Source organism: Capricornis sumatraensis, chromosome 22 (assembly GCF_032405125.1).
Source record: "Capricornis sumatraensis isolate serow.1 chromosome 22, serow.2, whole genome shotgun sequence".
In the NCBI taxonomy this organism is placed as follows: domain Eukaryota; kingdom Metazoa; phylum Chordata; class Mammalia; order Artiodactyla; family Bovidae; genus Capricornis; species Capricornis sumatraensis.
Window position 1 is genome coordinate 15,303,026 of NC_091090.1, and position 26,960 is coordinate 15,329,985.

A 26,960-nucleotide genomic window follows, 5' to 3' on the forward strand; every position below is an offset into this window, starting at 1 on the left:
ACTAACTTTTCCGTTTCAGACTTTCAGTAATTGAAACGGCATCCGCAGCTCAGAAATTGACCTCAGGTGGCTGTGCAAGTTGGGGGAGCGCCCTCCCTGGCGCCGTGGGGCGTGTCGGGAAGGAAAGGGGACACCCCAAGGCCTGCGGCCCAGGGGGCGGGCCGGAGCCCGGCCTTCCCGGCGTGCCCCGCGCGGCGAGGGGGACTCTTAACGTGAAGCGCCGGGTGACTCAGCCGCGTGGCCGCGCGGGCCGGGGGGTTGGGGGCGCGCGCCGCTGCGGCACGGCGGGTCCCCGCGGCGGCTGCTGGCGGCGCCGTGAGCGCGCGCGCCTCCCGGGCGGATTCGGGCCCCGGGCTCCGGAGCGCGGCGGGAGCGTTAGGTGAGTGGTCCGACGCGAAGAACCGGCGGGGTGAGTGCGGCGGTGGGCCTGGCCCGGGGAAGTGCCTTTGTGTCGGGGGGTAAGGGGACCCGCTCCTCAGGTCGGCTCTCGGGCGGCAGCCCTCCGGGTCGTACCCGCATAGAAAGGCCGCGGCGCTGCAATCATCTCGAGGAAAAACGTTGGCAAACGGGTTCCGGGCGCCGGTTTTCGTGCTGAGGGTAAAGCCTGGTAATCTGGGGAAGAAGGGGGGATCGCTTTGCGTGGATATACGTCTACAGAGTCGGGGGACCCCCTGAAGTATAACTTGACTTTCCTGCAGGCCTTTGGTGTTTTTATCCCAAAGGAGGAGAAATAAGGAGAACCCGGGAGTGTTTATTGATAAAACACTTGCCTACGTGTTTTTGTTTTTGTTTCCTGGCAGTTCATTGAATTCACTAAAAATTAGGTAGTTGGGTCGACTTCTCGCTCTTTGTACCCCTTCTTCAAAGTCTTCCTTCTCTGCCACCCACAAATTACCAGCTTTCATCGGTGCTGAAGAGCTGGGGGAGACCGAACTGGTAATTTTCTTTTAAATAAAACCTTACTTTTTATAGCGTTGACTGTCTTCAGTTCTGCACTATTCAGAAAAGCTCTTCTCTTTTGGAGTTTGTGATTCTTTCTGAAAATTCCGGGATTAATCCGATTTATTTTTAAATGAGAAACCAGTGAATAAACTAACAAGATAAACAGGCGGCAAGGAATTGTTAAACCCGGTTATGAAAATGCATTTTTCAGGCCCTTTTTGTCCCCCTGTTAGCTGTTAAACAACTAGCAGCAGCTGTTACCTGAGAAATTAAGAGTTTTTAATGGTCCCCAAACAGTGCTGTTATCACAGCTGAATTTGATTAATCCAGTCAAAAGAACTTCATCCTCAACTTATTCTCACCCTCCCCGCAACGTCTTGGACATTTCTTAAACATGAATTTGCACTTTGAAAATGTAAATACCACCCCCCAAAATGTAAATACCCGTCTCCCAATTTTTTGTATATATTAAAATTGTTTATATAATTTTAAAGATTACTTTCCACTTGCAATTATTACAAAATATTGGCTATATTCCCTGTGTTGTACAATACATCCTTGAACCTATCTTACACCTGGTAGTTCGTACTTCCCACTCCCCACTGCCACCCTGTGATCACTAGTTTTTTCGCTATATCTGTGAGTTGGCTTCTTTTTTGTTATATATTGGTTGTTTTGTTTTTTTTTTACATTCCACATATCAGTGATAACATACAGTATTTCTGTTTCTCTGTCAGACATTTCACTTAGCATAATACCCTCTGAATCCATCCATGTTGTTGCAAATGGCAAAATTTTGTTTTTCATTTTTAGTTGAGTATTAGTCCATGGCATATATTTACTACCTCTTTATCCATACATCTGTTGATTGACATTTAGGTTCCTTCCATATCTTAGCAATTGTAAATAATGCTGCTATGAACATTAGGGTACATGTATCTTTTCTGATTAGTGATTTTGTTTTTTTTTTCAGATGTATAGCCAGGAGTGGAATTGCTGGGTCACATATTAGATCTGATTTTACTTTTGAGAAACTTCCATACTGTTTTCTATAGTGAGTGCACCAGTTTACATTCTGACCAATAGTGTAAGATGATTCTCTTTTCTCCACATCCTTGCCAACATTTGTTTGTGTTCTTTTTGATGCCAGCCGTTCTGAGAGGTGTGCGGTGATAACTCATGTGGGTTTTATTTGTACTACTCTCAGAAATTTGATTCTGCAAATCAGTGATGGGTCCTGAGTCTGCATGTTAAGCAAGCACCCCCTTTCTTGGTCTGTTATTGGTGATCCAGGGACCACAATTAGAGAAACAGCAAAATAGACTGGCCTGAGAATTTTTAGAACTGGCCAGCTTTCTTATCCTTTTGCTGATTTTTATTCTCCTTTGCCCCCTAACCAATCATAAGCCAAGAAGGTCTGAGTCTTTAGAAGGAAACTAAAGAGTGCTTTCTTGGGCTCTGCCATCAGGGTGAGTGTGTGAAAGTCACTCAGTTGTGTCTGACTCTTCGCAACCCCATGAACTATACAGTCCATGGAATTCTCCAGGCCAGAATACTGGAGTGGGTAGCTGTTCTCTTCTCCAGGGGATCTTTCCAACCCAGGGATCAAACCCAGGTCTCCCGAATTTCAGGCAGCCTTTTTACTGTCTGAGCTACCAGGACATTGGGGTAGGAAATACATATTCTAATGCCTTAGAGATGTGTACTGTGTACTAAGTTGCTTCAGTCATGTCCAACTCTTTGCGACCTGATGGGCTGTAACCTGTCGGGCTCCTCTTCATGGGATTCTCCAGGCAAGAATATTGGAATGGGTTGCCATGCCCTCCAGGGGATCTTCCTAACCCAGGGATCAAACCTGCCTCTCTGACATCTCTTGCATTGGTAGGTAGGTTCTTTACCACTAGCCCCACATTGGAAGCCTGCCTTGGAGATAATCAGTGCCTATTAATCTGTCCTTTTATCTTTCAGGGGCCTGCTTCCAGTATCATCAGCTTATTAGAAATGCCATTAGGCTAAATCTCCCCCCTCCCAACTAATTAATCAGTCTTCTTCCCTTTAGAACCAGGACAGCTAATGCTGTGTAATTCTCATGGCCTTGAACTCAGATTTCCTGTTATGTAGCAGTACCAGTAGCATTTAAGAGGGCTTTCAGTTCATCTGAACATTAATTCAGGCATCAGATACCGCAGTAATGCCTATTTTGTAGTAGGCCATTTTAGCAACAACATTACAAAGATGTCACAGAGTTGCATTGCTCCCTTGAGGCAAATATGAAGGCTGGATAATCTCTGCTGCTTTTTCTTTTTCTTAGTCCTTCAAATATTAATAGGTGTGTAGGGATGAGGTTAGAGTTAGGCTATGTGTTTTCCGACTTTTTTTTTTTGGTCTTTGGTTTCTTCTTAGTGTCTCACTTTTCTTGCTAACCTATTTCTGTTGTTTCACAAAATACTGTTGTCTTTCCTTCTATAACCCTGGGCTTCCTGATTATTGCGTCTTCCTCTGCCCCTGAATCTGTACATGCCTACTCCTCCTTGGCTAACTGGAGTAAAAAGTGTAGGGAAATTGTTGGAATGCTGCATGATTTCTAGTTGGAAGACCCAGAGTCATGGAACTGTGAGGCTTAGAGATATAAAGGAACCTATTACAAATTTATACGGTGCAGTCCTCTTGCTTTTTTTCCCCCTGCCTCTTGGCTTTTAAGATGAGGAATCTAAAATGAGATGGCAGAGTGAGGACCCCTGGCTCCTAGCCCAGTGTTCTTCCCACTAAATCATTTCAAGAAAAATGCTTCAAAAATGAAAACAGTTTAGAGAAATTCAATTATAAGTAGATGAAGAAAACTGAGACTTTCACATGAATACAAAAGCAATATTTGGAAAAATGGAGATGGAAGGAGAGCGTGTTCTAACCACATAAACCACGAAGAGTAGGAATACTAAAATAAGGAATTCTGAAGCTTGAAATAATGAGCAAATAGTTCTCTTGTAATCCCAAGAAATGTTATGAAGTTGGTATTTTTTTTTGATTCAGTAAAGATTAAGTACACTGAATTTTTATTAAATGTTGGATGTTTAAGCAAAGTCCAGAATTTTTTGAACTTGCCATGTAACTATACTGTTGTCTTTACCCAAATTATTAGGTATCTCTGTTGGAGACAGAAAGTAAGACTGATCCAACTGCTAATCTGATTCCATATACCTCTTATGAGAAATGAGATTATTGGAATAGTGTATACATTTCTGGAATAGTAGGAAGGAAGGAAGTACAGATGAAAGAAGAGAACCCCATGCTATTTTTTCTTAGAGTCCCCAAAGTAGACGTTTTGGGGTTGTTCTTGTATATTCATGAAAGTAGAATGAGAAATAGTAAGGATTTGGAACTTTGCTGGTGTCTTCACTTCCCCAGCAGGGAGTGAGGGTTTCATCCTTGGTGGGGAAACTTAAGATTCAGCTTGCACAAGGGTGTGGCCAAGAAAAGAAATAATAAGGACTTATTAATTAGTAGACATTGTTATGTACCAGATTGATTAGTAGACATTGTTTTGTGCCAGACACTTCGCTCAACGTGTCTACATTTCTCATTTAATTTCCTCCATTTTATAGCCAATGAATCTAAGACATAAAGAGCTTACGTTTGCCCAAGTCACACCTTGTGAGTGGCTGAGCCAGCTTGTTCAAGCTTAGACGGACTCCATCAATTAATATTTATGCTCAGTAGTGCCCTCCTTATTCTTCACTGGGCAGTGGTTAAGAATGTGGGCTTTGGAGCCAGTTTTTCCTGGGTTTAAATCCTAGCTCTTTCATTTACTAGCTTGGATATTCATCAGTTTCTTTCTCTGAAATAGAGGTTGTAATAGTAGCTACCTCAGAGGGTTATTAGGATTGAGTTAATTCATGTAAAATGCTTTGATCTACACCTGACTATTGGGAGTTCTCAGGAGATGCTGACTGTTAATTGGTTTTTAAAAAATAATTTAAGATACTGTTGATATTTTCTTTAGATTTAGATTGTCCTTTCCAGTGTTGAAATGCTAAGGCTTTTATAGTGTAGATATAAATTAACTTTATCTCTTTTCTTACTGTAACATGGGGGAGGCAGGGCTTACTAAAATTTTGGAAAGCACTGGGGTGTAGTAGAAAGATCTGTGACATGATTTGGTTAAGGTTACTAGAGAAAGTTCACCTTTCTTAGAATAAAACAACTAATGATCTTTACTTCTGTAGGAAAGCCACAGTATATACCTTAAAACCATGTAAGACTCTTTCAGTGTATTTGCCTTAAATCTCTTTTGGTGGGAAAGGATAAAATTTTAATTTTTGCAGTTATATCTGTGTATTAGTTTGCTGGGACTACCATAACAAAGTACCACAAACCGTGTGGTTTAAACAATAGAATTTCCGGAGGCTGGAAGCTCAAGTTCAAGGTGTTGGTGGGATTGGCTTCTTCTTAGGACTTGCTCCTTTGCGTGTAGGTGGCTGCTTTCTCCCTGTCTTCACATGGTCGGTCTTCCCTCTGCACCTCTCTTGTCCTCATCTCTGCTTAAAAGGACACCAGTTGTATTGGATTAGGGCCCACTGATGACTTCATTTAATCTTGAAAAGTGAATGTTAAGTCACTCAGTCATGTCCACTCTTTTAAAGAGCCACCACCTCTTTAAAGGCCACATTCTGAGGATTTAGGATAACAGACTTCAACATACAAATTTTGAAGGAAACACGATGTAATTTAGCTCATGACAGTCTGTTTAGGGGGTTGAATGCCGGGTAATTTAAATGCCAGGTAATCTGTCCCTGGTGGCTCAGCCAGTAAAGAATCTGCCTGCAGTGCAGATCCCTGGGTTTGATCCCTGGGTGGGGGAGATCCCCTGGAGAAGGGCATGGCAACGCACTCCAGTGTTCCTGCCTGGAGAACTCCAGAGGAGCCTGGTGGGCTACAGCCCATGGGGTCACAGAGTCGGACACGGCTGAGCAGCTAGCACAGTCTGAGCCTTCTGTTGCGCTTGTCACTGAGCACCCTCCGCCTTGGGACCTGAGGGTCACGCTTTATCCTGTGCCTACCCACATGCCCTGCCTTCCGCCTGTTCCTTAGAGCTTGCTGTTGAGTCCCCTAAGAAGCATATCACGCCTCCAGTTAAGTCCTTGTGTTGGATTTAAAGCTGTCAAGATTATTCTGTCATCCTATTGAGTAATCTGCTTGAGAAACTATTTCATGTATTTAACCTAAATTCCTAATTTGTCTGGTATTCCTAATATTTCTTCTTGAATCTAGATGGAAAAAAATGTCAAGATCTCTTAAGTAGTGATATGTCATTTTCTTCTTAAACTTCAAAAAATTTAAAGTATTCTAAGATTTTTTTTAAAACTTCAACCATTTTCTCAAAGAGTTCCCTGTTTTTAGAGGTACATTTTCCTTTTTTTTCTCTCATTTTAAAAGTAGTTAACACATTCATTTTAGAGACTTTGGCATATTCAATAAAACAGTTTTTTAAAAATCACATAAGCCTGTAGTTAAGGTGGAATATTAATATCTTTAATCTTTTTCTATGACTAGGTTGTTTCAAATTGCCTTTTTAAAATCTAGTTTATCAGTACTATTTCATGCTATTTTAGTTATTATAAAACATTTTTTAGTCTGTTCATGTGATGAATTATATTAATTTTTAGAATGTTAAGCCAACCTTCATATTATCCTTTTATATATATATATATGGGTTTGATTTTTTTAAAAAATAATTGGTATAGGATTTTTGTCTTTATGAGAAAAAGTGGTCCATAATGCTTTTTGGTAATGCCCTAGTGAAGTTTTGAGTCAGTGTTATTATATGCTGGCCTCAGAAAATGAATTGGGATGTATGCCCTGTTTTCCTGTTCTCTGTAAGAGTTTATATTGTTAAGATTGATATAATTTCTTCCTTTAAAGATGTGGAAGAATTTACTAGTCAAGCCACTTGGTCCTGGAATTTTCTCTAAAGGATGGTTTTAATTGTGGGTTATGGTTCTGTGTACTATTTATATACTATCAAAATAATCTATATCATCTATTTGTATATAAATACAGGCACAAATATATTAAGCTATTTGTTGAAGGGTGTTAGTGTATACCATGTGGGGATTGGACTAGGGCATTAGGAAGGGCAGGCTGGGACTCTGGGCAGGAGTGGAAGCAGTGTTCAGTCAAATTTTTTCTTTATCAGAGAACTTCAGTTCTACTCTTAAAGCCTTAGAATTGGTTGGATCAGGCTCACCCACATTATCTGGATAATCATCCTTATTTAACCTAAAATGGTTAAATACTTTAATCACATCTACCAAAAACCGTTATAGTAACACCTAGATTAGCATTTGATTGAATAACTGGGACTGTAGCCTGTGGGTTGACATATAAAACTGACCATCACAGCCTTTCCACAGTCTTGGCTCTCTTGCTAGTTGCCTAATGCCTTCAAACAGATGTGGGGTTTCTGTTTTTTTCTTTTTTGGTTTCACCCATCCCATTCTGATGGATGCATTATTCTAGGGGATAGGACTTACCAGTGCATGGAAGTCGTGGTGGGAACAGGGAGGAAGGCAGACTTAACTTGGCACAAAGGGAAAAAAAAATTTTTTCCCCGCAAAGCATTAGTGGCCAACAATAGGGTGAGCTAATAATAAGAGATTCTTTATTTTGGAATATTTTTTAGTTAGACTGGACTGAACTAATAGTGTTTTTGTAGTCCTAGAGGGAAGGTGATTTGGACCCCAGATCTTTTTGAGATTTATGATTGTGGGGGTAAAATTGGGAGCCCATCATCAGGTGACCAGCATTAAAAAAAAAACAAAACACCTATCATTTTCTGTCACCATTATTTTATAAAAGAAAAGACATTTAATATAAAAAACGAAGTAAAATTTAGTTTAGGTACCAAGAAAGCATTAAACTAACACCTGCCACAATTCTTTAGTTCACATTTTAATATTTTTAAAATCAGGCCGTGTCTTAAAATCACGGGTGTGTTAATATAGTACTTTCTTGAAACAGTGTTATTCGGTTGATGTCTTAGTCCATGTCAGTTGTCTCAGAATTGGGATAGTAATTGTGTTTGTATGTTTGTGTGCGTACGTGACATTATCTCCATTGCCCTCATTTTTGCTGTCAGTGAAAACTTTCAACACTGATTAAGACTGACGCTGGTTAATACTGGCCCTTGAATCATCTGACACAGTGAATGTGGACTGTCTCCAGAATTCTCAGCATTTGTTCTATTGCTACAGTGCTGCTTTATAGATCTGTCCCCTAAGACCTTCAGATCTTGCCGTACAAGAACTTAGCCTTTCTTATCAAATGGCCTGCTATGTTGAATAAGACATTTAAAATTAAAAAAAATTGTACTCCCTTGTACTGTTTAAGACATCATTGCTAATAGTATAGATCTTGGAAATTTCCTGGAAGTTTGCCAGTGAGTAATCTTAACTTCAGTGTCTCTTCCTGTTATATACCTTGGATTGTTCGTAGCTTAAAGTTGTCATTAGAATGAGCATAAGTAGTTGAATCCATCAAAAGATAGAAGCACCCTGTGTGGAAATTACAGAATTTGATCTACTCTGGTTTTAGGTAATAAAGTTGAGAGTTATAACAGAATTAAGTAAGGTCTTAAATTGAACTCCGAACTCAAGATTGTAAAATCAACCACTATCTGGAGTTCACTGATTTAGAGGTTGTTTCAAAGCAACTATCTAAACAGAAAAGGTGCTAGGAGTGTTCATTACTGGCACAGAAAGGTCATATGTCTTGGCTCCAGATCTTTGGCTTGAGATCATATCTCCAAACTTGGGAAACTTAACATAGAATTCATGAAGGTAAATCAGAAGTAAATCTCCGATAGGCAGAGGTAACACAGCTTAAGGGTAACGTGTTTGACTACGAAGCCAGAAGCCTATGTTTGAAGCCTGGCTATACTATTAGCTGTGCGACTGTGAGAACTTCTCTTAACTTCTTTATTCCTCAGTTTCCATATCTGTAAATGAGGATAATAATAGCAGCTACTTCATAAAGGTTTTTTGTTGTTTTTGTTAGTATTAAGTTAAATAACATTTATAAAGTACTTAGAATAACATGTAGCAAATGATATATGTTAAAATCAACAAAGGTTAGTCCATCTAGACTTAAGATGGACTGTTTGTGGTAATTTGGCATATTGAATCTCAACTGATTAATTAGTGATTCTAATGTAGAATATGTTCTTGAGTAATTGGGTTTAGATTTGGTTATTTAAGGATGTAAGAAAACTTTGCATCTTGAAAGGGGTTGCAGTATTTAAAAACTTCTTTAGATAAATTAATGAATCTAAGTTTAAGGATTTACTGAAGGTTTTTTGAGTACTTTAAGATTGGCTTGATAGGCAGTTGAAGTACTAAAACAAAAAAAGAACATGTTAAAAGATTATAAGTATCATTAAAAATGAATTGAAATATCAAACTTAGGATACTGGGGATTCAACTATATTTGTCTCTTTTTTGTCTTATTTTATATTTTAAACTGAGTAGTGAGTAAAAAAGTTATTCTCTAAATCCTTTTGTTTAATAGTTCTTTTAATTAGGTGATTTGATAAAGTTGTAGAGGAAATTGTTTAAAGGTCTTTAGACAGTTATAAGGGAGAAGGCAGTGGCACCCCACTCCAGTACTCTTGTCTGGAAAATCCCATGGACGGAGGAGCCTGGGAGGCTGCAGTCCAAGGGATCGTGAAGAGTCGGACACGACTGAGTGACTTCACTTTGACTTTCCACTTTCCTGCACTGGAGAAGGAAATGGCAACCCACTGCAGTGTTCTTGCCTGGAGAATCCCAGGGACGGGGGAGCCTAGTGGCCTGCCGTCTATGGAGTTGCACAGAGTCGGACACAACTGAAGCGACTTAGCAGCAGCATCAGACAGTTACAAATTGAATGTAAGGTCTTTAAGTCTTAATTTAAATTCAAGTAACTGTAGTATAGTCTCTTCTGGTACAAAAGCTGTTTTTGGACCTAAGTTTATTGATAGAAAGGTTATCAGAGCAGTAAGTTAGGAAAGTCAAGTAGAGAAGACAGGGAAATGTATCTAGGCAGTTATAATCTCATGTATCTAGGCAGTTATAATCTCGTCTCTACCATCCTTGTGCTTTCATCCGCCAGTCTGCCAGCCTGGCCTCTGCTAGCAGCTCATACACGAAAATGAAGGAAGGCGTGTGGACTCGGAGGCGCTGCCTTTCTCTCCTGGATCTCCTAGGTGCTCCCCTTCTTGCTGTCAACCCACTGAGATGCTGTCACACCTAGACAGTTCCAGTAGCCTCTTACTCCACTTGTCCATCTGTGGTTATATTTATTTTAAAGCAACATGTTGAATATGAAACTTCTCTATGTAAAAACTTCACCTACAAGACAAAGTCCTTCACTCTACTTGACTTTATAATTCAAGGCCTCTGTAAACCAGCTGCAGCTTGTTTTTCACCCGTGTTCTTCTAGGGCTGTTCTGCACAGCCATCTAAGTTGTGTGTTGCATAGCTCCTTAAGGGGTGGTGTGCGTGGGGTTCCCTGAAGCTGTATGGTATGATGGTTGCTCTGTTTTCTCCCACCCTTTTGTATTAATCCTTCACTCTAACCTGGCTGGTCTGCCCCTCCACTCCTTTCTTACAGTAATAAAGCGCCTTTTCACTCTTACTTTTCTACCTGTTATACATCATTCACCCTGTTTTATGCCCTCTCTTTTCTTTAATAGGTAGAACCAAAGAGTGGAGTATTAAACAGCCATTAAAAGAATGAGGAAGATTTCCAGTCACTCCTATGGGGTGACTTTGAGATATACTGTTAAGAAAAATAGCAAAGTACAGAACTGGATATGGTATTCCATCTTTTGTATGAGAAACAGAAGAATTAAGAATTTATATAAATATACACACACATTATCTATAAAGAGAAACATGAAGGATAAACAGATTAATAAAACTAGTTATGTGTAGGGAATAGATAGGAAAATACTGGAGGGGAAGGGAGAGATATCTCTGAGCATTCCTTTTTTGTAATACTGACTTTTGAACCATGTAAATGTTTTACATAATCAAAAATTAAAATAATGAAAAATAAGCTATAATTGAGTGATTAAAAAACAAAAATGAACCTAAATTACAGGACATACAGAATAAAATAACTAAAAATAAACATAGTATGCTGAATATACATCCCTAGTGAAATGTAATTCAAGGACAAAAAGAATTAGCCCCCCAAAGACACTTAAACTTAGTGGGTTTAAATGTTAGTAACATTAATGTTATAGTTTTATTTATTTATTTATTTTTAATTTTTATTTTTACTTTATTATTTTGCTTTACAATACTGTGTTGGTTTTGCCATACATTGACATGAATCAGCCACGGGTGTACATGAGTTCCCAATCCTGAACGCACCTCCCACCCAATGGTATAGTTTTAAAACTGAATTATGAACCAAGATTTTCATTGTGAGAGAAAAGATATAGTACTAATAGAAAATAAGTAAGGAAAAACCATAATGTCGAATTTGAAGTGAAAATATCAGTATAAACTCTGTTTGTGTTTTAAAAAAGCTCCAGGTTTGCTTCTAAACCATTTCAGTAGACTGTGACACCCCAATATATAAGACACCTGGTGTTCAGATCTTGATTTATAAATGCTTTTGTCCACCAAAAAGAAGAAAGGCTTCTGGAGAATTGGCTGATTGTAAGTCAAGGTCAGAGATGGTGAAAGGTGAGCTTAGAAAACATATAGGAATTAGCCTCAAAAAACCAATAGCTGCTGCTGCTGCTAAGTTGCTTCAGTTGTGTCCAACTCTGTGCGACCCCATAGACAGCAGCCCACCAGGCTCCCCCCGTCCCTGGGATCCTCCAGGCAAGAATGCTGGAGTGAGTTGCCATTTCCTTCTCCAATGCATGAAAGTGAAAAGTGAAAGTGAAGTTGCTCAGTTGTGCCCAACTCTTAGCGACCGCATGGACTGCAGCCCACCAGGCTCCTCTGTCCATGGGATTTTCCAGGCAAGAGTACTGGAGTGGGTTGCCACTGCCTTCTCCAAAAACCAATAGAATTGTGTTTAAATGACAGGTGAACGCTTGAAGGGAATCCCACTAGCCGTACCTGGGACAACTTGAACCAATAATTGGAGAAGTTAAAAAAAAAAAAAGATGGTAATGGATCATTTTAATACATTAGATTAAAACAAATCTTTGACTTCATAATTAAACTTAAAAAGGAAGATACAAGGAGAGTGAAGTAGGAGTTCTACTTAACAGAAGAATGCTAGACAGTAAATGTAGGAAGAATGATAAAATTAGAAAGTCATCATTTTGTAGTCCCCAATGTATTAATAATTGGTTCGGGCAAGAATCTTCAATAGATGCTGAAACCACTGGATGAAAAGTTATTGGGAGATAGGATATCAGATCTCTCTTTACAACAGAAAGACCTGTTGTCACCACTTTAAGCACATAATCAGACATTCCCTGTAGTGGGGTAGCCTGGCATTATGTGCCTCTGATGTGATGGCAGTTTGAAGGACACAACTGTATTCTTGTTTTAAAAAAATTTAACTTTTATTTCATCACATGGAAACAATGAGATGGATGTTAGAACTGACCTAGACTTTTTAATTTAAAATAATTTTTATTGAAGTATAGTTGATTTATAATATTTTATTAGCATAGCAAAGTGATTCAGTTATATATTTTTTCAGATTATTTTCCATTGTAATTATTATCGGCTACTGAATGTAGTTATGTGTTAGATGGTGAATCCTTGTTGCTTATCTATTTTATGTGTAGTAGTTTGTATTTGTTAATCCCATTCTCCTAATTGGTCACCCCTCCTCTTTCTGCTTCCATAACCAAAGTTTGTTTTCCGTGTCTGGCAGTCTGCTTCTGTTTTGTATATAGGTTCATTTGTATTATTTTTCAGATTCCACATGTAAGTGGTATCATAATTGTCTTTCTCTGACTTAGTATGAAATTCTCTAGGTCTGTCCTCCATGTTCTGCAGATGGCAATATTTCATTCTTTTTTATGGCTGAGGAGTATTCTTGTGTGTGTGTGTGTCTGTGTCTGTGTGTGTGTGTGTGTGTGTGTGTGTGCGTGCGTGCGCACATCTGTATGTATATATCACATTTTCTTAAGTCAGTCATCTGTTATGGTCCCCTGGGTTTCATGTCTTTGCTGTTGTACATAGTGCTTCTGTGAACACTGGGGTACGTGTATGTTTTTGAATTAGTGTTTTTGTCTTTTCTGGATATGTGCTCAGGAGTGGGATTGCTAGATCATATGATATCTCTATTTTTAGTTTAAGGAACCTCCATACTGTTTTTTTTTGGTAGTTGGCTGTGCTAATCTATATTCCCACCAACAGTGTAGGAGGGTTCCCTTCTCTGACCTAGACGTTTTTTTAAAAAGTCAATTTCATTTAAAACAACTGTCCCCCAAATTGTGGGGGTAGGGACAGCAGGGTGCAGAATATGAAAGATTCAGAACAGCCAAATGTAAGGAATGAGCCTGATTGACTTATGGATCCCAAAAAAGATTATGCAGGAAAATATTAGGCCAATTGAGTAAATTTGATTATTGGTTATATATTAGTATTATGCAAATGTTCATTTTCTTAGATGTGAGAGCAATACTGCTGTGTGATTTTTTAAGAGAATGTTCTCATTCTTAGAATGGGCTTGCTGAAGTAACTTGGGTGAAGTGTTGTAATGTTAACTTTTAAGTGATTCAGAAAAACTTGTGTGGTGGGGGAGCAGATGATCATTGGTAAATCTGAAGGATATATAAGATTTTACTGGTTATAATGATTTTTTCAATTTTCTATAGATTTGAAAAGTTTTGGAAAAAAAAAGAAAATATGCTTCAGAGCCCAGGTCAGATTTTATCTCATATGAAGGCTTCCTTTTCCCAACCACACTGTCTAGAGGTGATTTTCGCTCCAACTTTTCTGTTTATTTTATAATCCCCAAACCTGAGTGCCAAATAAGAGCTGCCTAAGAAGTTGACTTTTTAATTTTTAATTACAAATTCCAGACTCGTAAGAATAGGCCCAAGAATCTGGAACCACTGGTTCGAACCACCTGTTCTGTATTTATTACCTAAAGTTGCTTGTCTTTTTCATATAGCTCCACCTACTCAGTGGGAGCTTGGGGCCAACCCTTGAGAGCATTGCTCAGTCCTTTGTGTTGCTCAGTGCTGTGTGCCTTCCACACAGTAGGGGTTTGGTAAGTATGTGCTGACTGTAATATATAGGTTGGGACTAATTTGTTGATCATCTGAAGAGACTACCAGAAACTTCTCCATGGTTTTGAGAGATTTAAAAAAAAAAGAAACCTAGCTGATAAAAGCACTTAGTACAAAAGGTCCATTAAAAAGATGTATAGTTTTTAGTTCTAAAACTACAGGTTTGGTTTATAGAAATAACATGTTTGTTACCAGCAAATGTTTGGAATTAAAGAGTTAACAATGGTATCATAGTTGAGTTTTATTACCTCTGCAAATGGATATATAAAGACTCAAGTACTTGATCTCTATAAAAATACAGATACCCAGAGATACAGTTTTCTCCCTTCTACATTTATTGATATGATTGACACATGGCACTGTATATGTTTAAGATGTACAACATAATTTGGCTTACATACATAATGACATGACAATAGGTTTAGTGAACATAGATCTCATATAGAAACATGACAAAAATAGAAAAAAGATTTCTTTCTCCCTTGTGATAAGAACTCTTAGGATTTACTCCCTTAACAGCCTTCATAGGTAAGGTAAAGAAAGCAGTGTTAATTATCTGTATCATGTTGTATATCTCCAGTACTTATTTATCTTATAACTCAAAATGTGTACCTTTTTTTTAATGCTAAGATGATTTTTTTAATTGGATAATTGGAATTGAGATAATGAATGAAGGTTGAGGTTAGGTGTTAATGCAGGAAAGAAGAAACAATTAGAGATTTAAAAAATAAGGTCTTTGAAGATTTTTATAGGCTTGAAGCTGGTTTTGAGTATATAAAAAGGAATAATGGCTAACTTTTTTTTTTTTTAGTGTTTACACATGCCATAGATTGCGTTGGCTGAAGTATCCATAATCCCTAAAACAGTTCTTCCAAGTGGATATTGATGTATAGATGAGAAAATTGAGTCTCAGAGAAGTTTGTCATGTGCCTAGACTCACACAGCTAGTACGTGGTGGAATCAAGAACCAAACCAGGCAGTGTGGGTTCCAAAGCACTTGCTGGTAAATATGGGAAGCAGGATAGCTTATCACTAAATGTAGCTTCCCTTAATTTGAGACTTAATGAGTATGGGAAATGGGAGAACATTTCATAGCATTAGTTCTTTGAAAAGAAAAAAAAGAGAGAGAAAGGAGTTAGGGGAAGGGAACTGATCTTTACCAGGGATTAATTATACAGTTGCTTAGACCCACAGGAAGAGTATATTAAAAAGGCAGGTGTATGAACCTTGACCAGTATTCAAGAAGAGCAAAATCTTGCACAGAAGAGTATTCTAGTATAGCTGCATTAACCTAGCCTATCTTTAAAGTATATAATGTATTTATGTGTATTAAAATAGCTGAAATAGGACTTCCCTGGTGGTCCAGTGGTTAAGAGTCTGCCTGCCAATGCAGGGGACAGGGGTTCGATCCTTGGTCGGGGAAGATTCCACAGAACACAACTACCAAAGCCCATGCGCCCTAGAGCCTGCGCTTCGCAACAGGAAAACCCACCGCAGTAAGAAGCATGAGTGCCACAGCTAGCGAGTACACCCACTCGCTGCACTAGAGAGAGGCCTACGCAGCAGTGAAAGCCCAGTGCAGCCAAAATAAGTCAATAATTGACGAAATAATAAAACAGCTGAAATAAACATTTTTGCTTTGAATTAAAAACTTGATTAAACACTCTTAAAAAGAAATAGTAAAAATGCTCTAGTATTAATATATCTAATTATCCACACATTTAAAAAATATTTCATTGGAATGAATTATGGCAGTAATATTTTTGGGTAAAGCAAATTTTTACTTCCATATAGTAAGAGAGCAAACAAAGCTACATTCTGAATAATAAACTGGTATGTGTGCAACTGCCATCTCCATTAAATTTAATGCTTTATGAGACTTAATTATTATAAACTAGCAATCGTTGCAGAAAAAAAATGAGTGGTTAAGATATAATTTTAAAGATTAAAAGAAAAAATTTCCCTGTTGACAACTTAAAACCATTCTAGAAGTTCTAGATAAATGACATAGAGAAATGATGTCAAGATTGTTAAATTAGACATTGTATTGACAAAGAAATAAGATTACTCAGTGGAACAGAGTTTAAAAACCAGACCAAGCATAAATTATGTTAGTATTTGATTAAAGTGCCATTTCAAATCAGTGTGGGAAAAAAACAGACTCTTCAGAATATATTAAGGCAGTTAGTTGGTTAGCCATTTGGATTTTGTTAGATCTATACTGACTGGGCTTCCCTGCTGGCTCAGCCTGCCAATGGTGGGAGACAACAGTTCAGTCCCTGGGTCGAGGAGATCCCCTGGAGAAGGAAATGGCAACCCACTCCAGTATTCTTGCCTGGGAAATCCCATGGACAGAGGAGCCTGGTGGGCTATAGTCCATGGGGTCACAAAGAGTTGGACAGGACTTAGCAACTAAACAACAACAAATTCCTGAGGGAAAAGTGGAAAGACACAAAAGGTCAGGTTCAAAGGGCAAGTTAGGCAACTGAGGCAAAAAATAATTCAGAGAATTCTAAAAGCAGCAGTTGTTTAACCTCTGTCATGTCCAACTCTTGCGACTCCATGGGCTACAGACTGCCAGGCTCCTCCTCTGTCCATGGGATTTCCCAGGCAAGAGTACTAGAATGGGTTGCTGGTTTCTTCCCTAGGGGGTCTTCCGAACCTGGCGATCAAACCCACATCGCCTGCGTTGCAGGTGGGTTCCTTTCTGCTGAGCCACTGGGAAGCCCTAAAAGCAGTACCATGGGTCATTTTGCTGAATCAAGAAGAGAGCTGTAGCTGAAGTCAGTAGAGCCATACAATAGAGCGTAAAAGGTATGTTCAGAAGTGGAGGGCGACGTGCTTCAAGAGCCCAGTCAGTGGTAGCTAAGCAGTTGTATAAGGGAGGTTCAGATAACAGATGTGTCTCTTGCTTTTGTATAGCACTGCATGCTTTTTTCCCCATACATCTTAATTGAGAAAAAACTAGCTAGCTTTGTAGTGGCTGATATCATCCCATTTTTATGGATGAAAACACTGACGCTTAAAGAATTATCAATAGTAACAGTGCCAAAGCCAGAAACTGCTTTGCCTCAGTCTAGTGGGTGGTCCTGTCATTTATACTCCAGGGAGATGAGAGCAAGCCATGGAAACATCCAGTGATTCTCGTCAAGCCCGACAAACTTGACATGAATAAATCGCTGCTATTACCCAATGTTTATCCAGCATGGGGTTTTTTCCCCTGCCTACTGAAATCTTTTAAGGCTCTTAAAGGTGAAATTTTCCAAATGTTGATGAAAATGAATGACTTTTTTTGCTTTGTGACAACCTAGAGAGGTGGGATGGGGTGGGGGGTATGAGGAAAGTTCAAGAGGGAGGGGATATATGTATTCCTCTGGCTGATTTATGTTGATGTATGGCAGAAGCCAGCACAATATTGTAAAGCAATTATCTTCCAATTAAAAATTTTAAAAAGAATGAATGACTTTTCAATGACCACACTAAAATGAGCTATCATATTTCACTCTATCTAACTAGCAAAGATGAGGAAGATTGATATACTGTTAGCCAGAGTTCCATGCTGCCAGAAGGAGTATAAATTGGTACGTTTATAAAGGACAGTCTGGCAGTATACATCAAAACTTATTTATGTTTTTCCATACCAATTTTATCTCTAGGAGTTTATTCCAAGGATACAATGGAATATGTGCCCAAAGATATGTGTGCGTGTATTTTACCACAGCTTTGATTTTTAAAGTATTTATATCTTTCTATATTGATTTTTTTTTTTGAGCATAGATTGCTTTTTACAAGCAGTAAAACACTGATGCTATTTTATATGGAAAAATACAATTATTCTATCACAGGATTCTCGGATTATGACTATAACTCCTATTTGATAAGAACTACAGCCAACAATTACCCTGGAAACTACTGATTTTCTCTTTAATTTCTGACAAACAATAGAAGGAAAAACTTCTAGAATCATTACTGGATGAAAGGCAGGATGATTTGGGGGAAGCAGTATGATTAGATGAAAAGAATATGGGAATCAAAAGACCTAGATTTGGAATCTATCCTTGCTTCTTAACTGCAGTTGTGATTTAGGCAAAGCTGCTAACCTTTCTAAAGCCTGTTGTGAAGATAATTACTGTCTTTCTCTGAGGGTTGTTTCAGTTTCAAATAAGATTAGATTTCTGAAAGTCTCTGCAGATTCTATGGCTTGGGAATAACGATAGTCAACTTTATTGAGTACTGTGTGCCATGCATTGTACTAAGCACTATACGAAATTGCCTCATTTCATCACTTGTATCAGCCCTGTGTGGTTAATGATTGTCATCCTCTCTTACAAGTGAGGAAGTTGAGACACAGACCTAGAAGCCTGCCCAGGGCAACAGCTGTAAGAAGTGGACCCATGATAGAGAATCATATTTGGGGAGCAGTGTAGCCAGAGGTCTCTTAAGAAGTGTTCATCTCAGCAGTCTGCCAGATTTCTTTGATGAAGGCAGCAAGTGTGAGGGAAGGGAGAACCCAGTGGAAATAACTTAGCAACAGAGGTCTCTTTTCTTTGTTAAATTATTATGGGTTTGGGAACATACTGTAGGGAAACTATAAGATTTAGAAATCATACGGATAGATTTTATATGGGCTTATTAATACTGGAGTGGTCTCGCTCAATATTTTTAGAAATAATCTAGAAAAACCAGAAAACAGAATTTCTTCTGAGATTTGAACATTAAGAATACACATGCAAAGGAAGTGAACAGAAAGTCTTCAGCGGAGTTGGGTTAAACATATATCCACCCCGAGCCCATCGTGAAGATGGCAGGCTCTTGGCTATCAGTAACACCCTAGAAGGAGATCTTGTGGACATTTTCGATCGTATCTATCACTTCTGTTGTCTCTCCCCTCACCTTCACCCCTTTTTAACCTATTCCCAGAGATCCTGGGTATCATCACCAGAGAGCATATGTGAAGCAAAACTGGAAAACCTATTCCCCTTTAATAGAACACATTAGCAGAGTTCTCCTTACTGTGAAGTAAGAAAAAAGCATAATGGAACTAGACCAAAGTCAGTGATAAGCAGTTAACATAGTTCAACAAATGTAGTGGTTTTCACATAAGAACAGACTGAAAGGACTAGGATTTGTCAGTCTGGAGTGAAGGTTGGCAAAGACATAATTACTTTCTAAATTTAAGTGTGGAGTATAGATGAAGGGTAGATTGGTTTGTTTACCAAATTCTGTGGGATCTTGCCTCATCTTTACCATCCAGCTTTTACATAGAGAGGAGGCACGGCCCTGAAGTATAAAAGGATCCTATTCTGTAAAAGATCATACCCTTGTATCATTAGCAGTCTGAAAGCATTAGGCTTTTGAGATCTATCCATGTGAAGTTTGGTCCCATAGGCATTCCAACTACATTTTCAAAATCTGAATAGTTCAGTTGCAAGATCTGAACTCAGTTACGTAAATCACATTTCCATAATCTTGTTTTCTTCATAAATAATTGATTAGAGGGAATTGCAAGTAAAAAGAAGAAAATATATAGACTCATTATGGATTAAACTTGAGATGACTGTTCTAGGGAGAAACCAACATGTCATTTTTTTAATGTGCAAAGACTATATGGAGAAAATTCCACTATCAAAGACTATACACAAATTTTCCAAGGTGGGGAGATTATAATAAAGGTTTTGCTGTTCTGGGTCAGCTAGAGCAACACTTTACAAAATAGGGGCCTTCACAGGAGGCCTATGAAATAGATAAATAATACAGAATAGATAGATAATAAAGTAGGTAAATATGTATACTTGTGTAGCTCTTTAGAGTGTTTAAAAAATGCTTTCACATACTGTGTGGAAGTGATGCTTGAGATGGCTTGCTGAATGTTTGTTTTGTTTCACAGCTATACAGTCGGAGTTCCATTATTTATATATCTGTAATTCCTAGTCCTTTTCTGAAGCAGTCTCTTCAGTTACTGTTAGGTGTACCAGGGGTGTGTCATGATCCTTTGGTTCTTGTTGTACACTGCTGTGACTTTTAGATCTGTGTTGGCCACAGATAGTTTTGTAGCAATGGAGAGCTATATTGTTCAAGTGCTTTGCTTATTTCTTTCTTTCTTTTCTTTTTTTCCTTAGATCTGTTCTGAGGACCAAGATGCATTTGGGGGATGGTTACAGAAATGAGCCATGGTAGGCAATAAAAATATACATTCAAAGTTGAATGAAACATCCATCCTGGAAGGGGAGCAGACCCTTACCGTAATGTTGAAACTCATTGCTTTATTTGTTGAAGAATTCAGTGTCTGTCCGTTTGCTTCTTAGGTTTCCTAGATCAAGAGTGTTTTCTTCTATCATTCTAGGATTATAGAAGAATTAGTTTATAGGGGACTCTGAGAAATGATGGTGGTTTTTTAAAGTGTGTGCCACTAAGCATTAATCCTGCGATGGTTTCTTGGAGAAAAAAAATGTTTTGAGGCCATATTCTTTTGGGGAAGCTGCAAATTGGGTCCTCTCTTGGAATTTCATGGTACACTCTGATCCTATTTATTGAAACATTGTAATAGTTAGAAACAACTTAATTCATAGATAGGAAAGCAGAATCAGAATATTACACAGCAGTTAACTAGATAGGTGTGTCTTCTAACATGGATGGATTTTAGAATGTTAATTTCAAAAAGCATATTACGGAGGATGTATAGTTTGTATGTTTTTTACAAATGATATGCTTTTATAGTATACCTGTGTAAGGCTTGAATTCTTTTGCTGCTGCTGGTACGTCGCTTCAGTTGTGTCTGACTCTGCGACCCCATAGACTGCAGCCCACCAGGCTCCCCCATCCCTGGGATTCTCCAGGCAAGAACACTGGAGTGGGTTGCCATTTCCTTCTCCAATGCATGAAAGTGAAAAGTGAAAGTGAAGTCGCTTAGTCATGTCCGACTCTGCGATCCCATGGACTGCAGCCCACCAGGCTCCTAAGAGGGAAAGTTTTCATGTTTTATTTATAATAAAAATTAAATACAAATAAAATGCTTGTCAAGTGCTCAGCAGTTACTTTCTTTTTCCTCATTGGAGACATCTGCCCCTGCTAATTTTCAAGCATATCTTTCTGTTTATTAATTCATTGTTGTAAGTTAAACTGAATTTTGAGCCCTGGTATTATTCATAGACTGGGAAGAAAATGTTTTCATTATAGTCTATTATAATGAAACTTTTTCACACATTGGAAGGAATAAATGAAGTAACTTATATAATGGTCTAGTCTGTGCAGATTCTCAAGAAATCTGTTTATTCAAAGTTGTTTTGTTCCAAGAGATATTTTGGAGAGCAATAAAAAGAAGTTTGAACTTGGTTTTGGAGCAGCTAGTGAAGAGTTAAGCAGAGCAGGTACACAGAGTAGAACATGGTTCAAAACCAGTTAAGCTTCAGAAGCAAACTGCCTTTTGGTCCTTCCCGTGTTAGTAATGCTTTGTCCAGTTTCATGGATCTTCTTTACCTTACTCTCTAGACTTGATTTTCATTTTGACATCTTCTGAGTCAAACCTGAAAGCGGTGGTGATTCTATTTGACTTTACCATTTGCTAGGGATCACTTTTAAGGGGCCACATGTTTTGTATAAATACATAAATATGTTTTTCTTTAAGAAAGGGTAATCTGGAAAAAGCTGTAGCCATATGTCAGGTCTTCCAACAGAACGTTCACTTTATCTCCTCAGTGTGCTTTATGTTGTAAGAGCTATTGTCTGAGAATTTAAGATTTCATCAACTGTGAAAGTGTCTCTTTATTTGCTTTCAGGCATCTGTACTGGCTCCTTTCTTAAAAAGGGCTCATTGTTATATGGATATTTCGTGCAAGTTAAAACAGGACTAAACGCTCAATCAACTTTATGCTCAAAAATGTACTAATATAGATTATGAAGTTACTCAAAATTGAATGCACATTTTAAGTGTTTATTGGCACCTCTACATGCTTGCATGTCAGGAAATTTCAGAGTTATTATTAAAACATGTTCCTGATCTTAGTGACGAAACTTCTTCCTAAAACATGACTTCTTCCACCTGTCTTGTTTTCGTGTAATCCTTACGCATAAACATTGCTAGTAATATGCTGCTTCTACCAGAACACCTAGTGGGACCTAGCAGAGTACAGACTGTGAAAGTGCTAAGGGGGGTGAATTTCAGGGATGTTTTCGGCAGCTGGGCAGCCCCGGAGGGTGGAAAGGCTGCGGGGCAGGATGGTCACCTAGAAGAGAGGCGTGAGGCGGCCATTCTGCCCAAGCAGCGGCTGTGTGGCACACGGCTTTCCCTCGGGAGGTGGTGTTCACCACGGTTGTGCACTTCTGGAGAGAGTTAGGCTTATAACCAGTGACATCTTGCTGTAATTTTGAGATAGGGGTCAAGCAAAAGGTACAGAAAGTGAAAGAGAGAACTTACAAAGGAGAACTTGAGCACCATACATAAATTTATTATCTAAAAAAATTAGTTTAAGTGCCCATGACTTCCAGTTTCAGCTGTCCTACTAACATTGTAGTTGTGATTCTCATTTCCTAGTGCTTAACTGTTGCGGAATGTATATCTCAAGTTTTTGAGACATATGGGCTGGTTTTCTTTCATTGACAATTTGAACTCTCTGTCCCTTATGTGAATCTGTGGTATAAACACCACCAAGTTATTTTACCACCAGTTAATATGCAGAATTGAATGTGAATATGGGCAAAGTCAGTGGGTTTGATGTCTGTTTATAAATAAAGTTTAAAATTATTCCCTAGGAACAAGTTTATCAGTGTTCTTTGTGATTTGGTAAAGACAACTGAAGTCAGCCCAGTTCCTCTCAGTACAAAATCACAGAAATGTTTAAGAAATGTTTAAGATGTCACTTCTTCTCAAAACAAGAATAAGAACTCAGAGTTCTCTAGTCAGTTCTAAATCGTGCATATTGCTGTCTTCCAGGGTTTCCCTGTGATGAAGCAGACAGTTCAGGACACACAGTCCAAGGATGGACGTTCCCCACAGCACTGAGAGCGACAGGTTACTGTGGCAGGAGGCCAGCTGCCTGACGGGTGAAGCTTCGGCTGCAGCTCCAGAAAAAGACGCACACAGTCCAGCTGCTTCTGGTCTTCAAAATCTTACTTATCCTCTAGGTCCCAGGAATGATGGTATGATGAGTAGCTCTTGATCTAGTCTGGAGGGCTTTCTGACACCTGAGCACCTATTCTCCCAGAAGGCATAAATGTTCTTACTCTGAATAACATATCCAGTTAATTGGCTTAGCTTACATATCACAATTATATAAAGCTATTACCAAAAAATCTCTACTTTAAAAAAAAATTTATTTGGCTGTGCCATGTGGCACATGGAATCTTAGTTTCCTAACCAGGGATGGAACCTGTGACCCCTGGATTGGAAGCACGGAGTCATAAGCCGGGGACAGCTAGAGAAGTCCTTTTTTAAATCAGAGTATAGTTGCTTTAAAATCTCCATTTACTTAGTTTAGCACATCTGACTTGGTGATAGTAGTGTAAGAAAAGTGGTCTCGGGTTTGGAGATCCACATTCTAGCTGTAGTCATAAATGAGCGCCTTACTCTTTCTGAGCCTTGCTTTCTTAATCTAGACAACAAGGATGTTAATATTCTCCTTACCTCACAAGGCTAGAAGATACTGAGTTAATGGATGTCAAGGCTCTTGATAAATTGTTCGGTTCTTTTTAACTTTTAATAAAAACAGTAGCAACAATAATAATAGCAGTTACCATTTATTGAGCACTCACTGTGCTAAAAGTTTATTTTTTTAAATCAAGGGTGGCAAACTGATCAACTCTGAACCACTACCTGTTTTTATAAATAAAAATTTGAAACACAGCCATCATGCCCCTTCATTTACGTACTGTCTGTGGCTCCTTTCCTGCGTTATGGCAGAGACCGTGACCCACAAAGCCAAACAATTACTTTTTAGCTCTTCACAGAAAGTTTGCTGATCCCTGCTTAAATTAATCTTTTCACCGATGGGGAAGCTGAGGCTTCAGAGGTTATTAGTAACTTGCTCAGGTTCACACTGCTAAGAGGTGGGGGACTGGGATTTAAACCTGTATCTTTCTGGCCAGCCTTTGCTGACAGAAAAGCAGAGTGTACCTGCCACCCTAGAGTGCCCATTACAGAGAATTTATGCAGCGAATCTCCTCCTGCTCACCTATTTAAGTAGGATGGAACCTGAGGCATCCTTTGGGAATCAGCCCAATTTAATTACTTTTTTGCTGGGGGAAAAGTCAAGTATTCTGCAGAACTGAGTTAATAAATTAGGTACCTAGTTTCATTTTTAAAAACAGCACTTACAGTGTTGAAAGCCTGGCTTGGTGATTAAAGTTTTTCTTGCTACAAGCTTGCCCAAGGATTGTGTAGAAACTTAGCTCTTGGAATCCAACAGAAGGCCACACTGAAAATTTACCAGAGGCTATAGGATGTGAATCCAAAACAGGTTTTTGGTCTAAATTTTGGCTTCCTTTTCTCTAGAAGCAAATGTGGAGAAGGAAATGGCAACCCACTCCAGAATTCTTGCCTAGAGAATCCCGTGGACAGAGGGAGCCTGCTGTCTGTCCATAGGGTCGCACAGTCAGACACAACTGAAGCAACTAGCATGCATGCATGCATTGGAGAAGGAAATGGCAACCCACTCCAGTGTTCTTGCCTGGAGAATCCCAGGGACGGGGGAGCCTGGTGGGCTGCTGTCGATGGGGTCACACAGAGTCGGACACGACTGAAGCGACTTAGCAGCAGCAGAAGCAAATGGGGAAAAATCAAGTATACTCTAGCTAACAGTTTATTTGATTATCTTAAGTGCCTGAAATAAAACTAATTTCTCAGAGGTCATGGGCAGTAATCCTGTTCATGAATTATTGTAAACAAATTTAAAAGACATGAAGGGTGGGAGTGAGATATTAAATTGTACCTGTAACATTTCATTTCTTTCTAAAAAAGTTTGAAGAAAATTTAGGAAAATGTTAACTAGTCAAATCCAGGTGATGTATACATACTGTGTTAACTCTAGGTTTTGATATATTTGAAATTTTTCATTAAAAAAAAAAACACATTATTTTCCATTAACATAAAATATACTAGGAGAACTCCCTATTTAAAAGAATCTTCTGGGACTTGCCCACCCATCCAGTGGTTAAGACTCCACACGCCCACTGCAAGGGGGTGTGGGTTCGATACTTGGTCAGGAAGCTTAAGATCCCAAATGCTGCATGCTGTAGCCAAAAAAATTTAAAAACCAATCTTCAGGTAATCCTTTTGAAAATATTTTCTCCTTATCATCTTCTGTATGCAGCCAGATCTCAGACGGTGTGGTATTACACATTTTTAAGTGCTGTCGCAGACTTTATTTCAGTTGATAGTCAAACCAATCCTGTGAGGTAGGTGGAGTGAACGTTATTTTCACTTTACAGATAACGAATCAGGTTTAGAAAAGTCAAATTCTTTACGGAAATGGCTCTTTGGTGATACTAAAACAAAAATTTTGATTCCATGAATGAATTCTAATCCAAGACCATTTGCATTGGAACTTTTCCATTGAGAGCAAGACCTGTCTGTTCAGAAAATGGTGTTGGTGATGTTAGGATTCCCCTATGCATAATGAAAATGCATTTTTAAATGCATTTCTAGGAAAAGTGGGGCAATCAGAGACTTATCACTATCCTTTTTGGAAAATAAAATTTAGAAATGTTTTTTAAGAATGTAGAAAACTAATAGTGTTGACTAATGAAGTTATCAAGTTTCTTAAATAAAATGCAGGAAATATGGTCGGTATTTAGAGATAGAAGTGAAAATGAAAATAAAGTCCCTGTGAAACAAGACTAGGGGAGGTTTAAAAATATGGCAGAGGGTTGCTTGTTTTCCACAGAAATTCTTCTCCAGTGTTCAATGATTTTATTTTTTGGCCACGCCCCATGGCTTGCAAGATCTTCCTTCCCTGAACGGGGATCACACTTGGGCCCCCAGCAGTGGAAGCAGTGAGTCCTAACCACTGGACCTCCAGGGAATTCCCTCATAGCTATATTTTTAGAGTGCGGGCATTACTGCCTTCATTGCCCTCTCCCCAGTGCACAAAAACATGCGCAACGCAGAAGAAAAAGCTCCTGGGCGTCCAGTGTGAGTCAAGTTTGTTTTTCCTTTATGTGCTCTAGACAAGAGTTTTTGCCTTTGGCTACCTAAAGTTTGGGGATTTTTTTGTTTAATGTTTTTTGTTCTTGTTTTTTTAAAAGGACAAGGTTTATTTTTCTCCTGAGGCTTTTTGCTGTCAAGTTACTTTGGTTTGTTTGTATCGTATGATCTTTTAGACCTTCCACTTGACTCTGCCTCTCAGCCAGCAAATCTTCCATTCCCTCACATGATGTCACTTCCTGAAGATGTCAAAGGCTCTTGCTTCCAGAGTGGGAATAAACGGAATCATGAACCCTTCATTGCTCCAGAGCGATTTGGAAACAGCGCAATGGGCTTTGGCTGTAACGTTCACTCTCAGGCGCCAGAGAAAGTGACACTTCTCGTAGATGGCACACGCTTTGTTGTCAACCCACAAATTTTCACTGCTCATCCGGATACCATGTTGGGCAGGTAATTGATGATAATTTCCTTCCAAATTCACTCTCTTCTCTATGAATAGAAATACCTGCTGTTTGCCTTGCATTAGATGTGAGAATGAAAACATTGAATTGCTTACTTTTCTACCTTGATACTTCTGTGAAACAGCATAAAAACCTTACATGTGTTGGTGATTTTGGGGGGTAGGTACTT

The 26,960-nt window shown here is 38.8% G+C and overlaps 1 protein-coding gene across 3 annotated transcripts in view; it reads left to right on the forward strand.

Annotated features, from left to right (window-relative positions):
• The first annotated feature begins 295 nt into the window (after positions 1-295).
• Positions 296-26,960, forward strand: part of KCTD20 (potassium channel tetramerization domain containing 20) — a 36,927-nt gene continuing 10,262 nt past the window's right edge. Inside the window, exons 1-4 of one of the 3 annotated variants that reach the window (XM_068994089.1) lie at positions 301-379; positions 20,314-20,367; positions 23,124-23,329; positions 26,507-26,780. In XM_068994089.1, the coding sequence (XP_068850190.1) occupies positions 23,170-23,329; positions 26,507-26,780 (434 nt within the window). In that variant the 5' untranslated portion in view covers positions 301-379; positions 20,314-20,367; positions 23,124-23,169. Of the gene's footprint in view, positions 380-20,313; positions 20,368-23,123; positions 23,330-26,506; positions 26,781-26,960 lie in introns of those variants that run through there. The other 2 variants (XM_068994090.1, XM_068994091.1) reach the window with 2 other exon arrangements.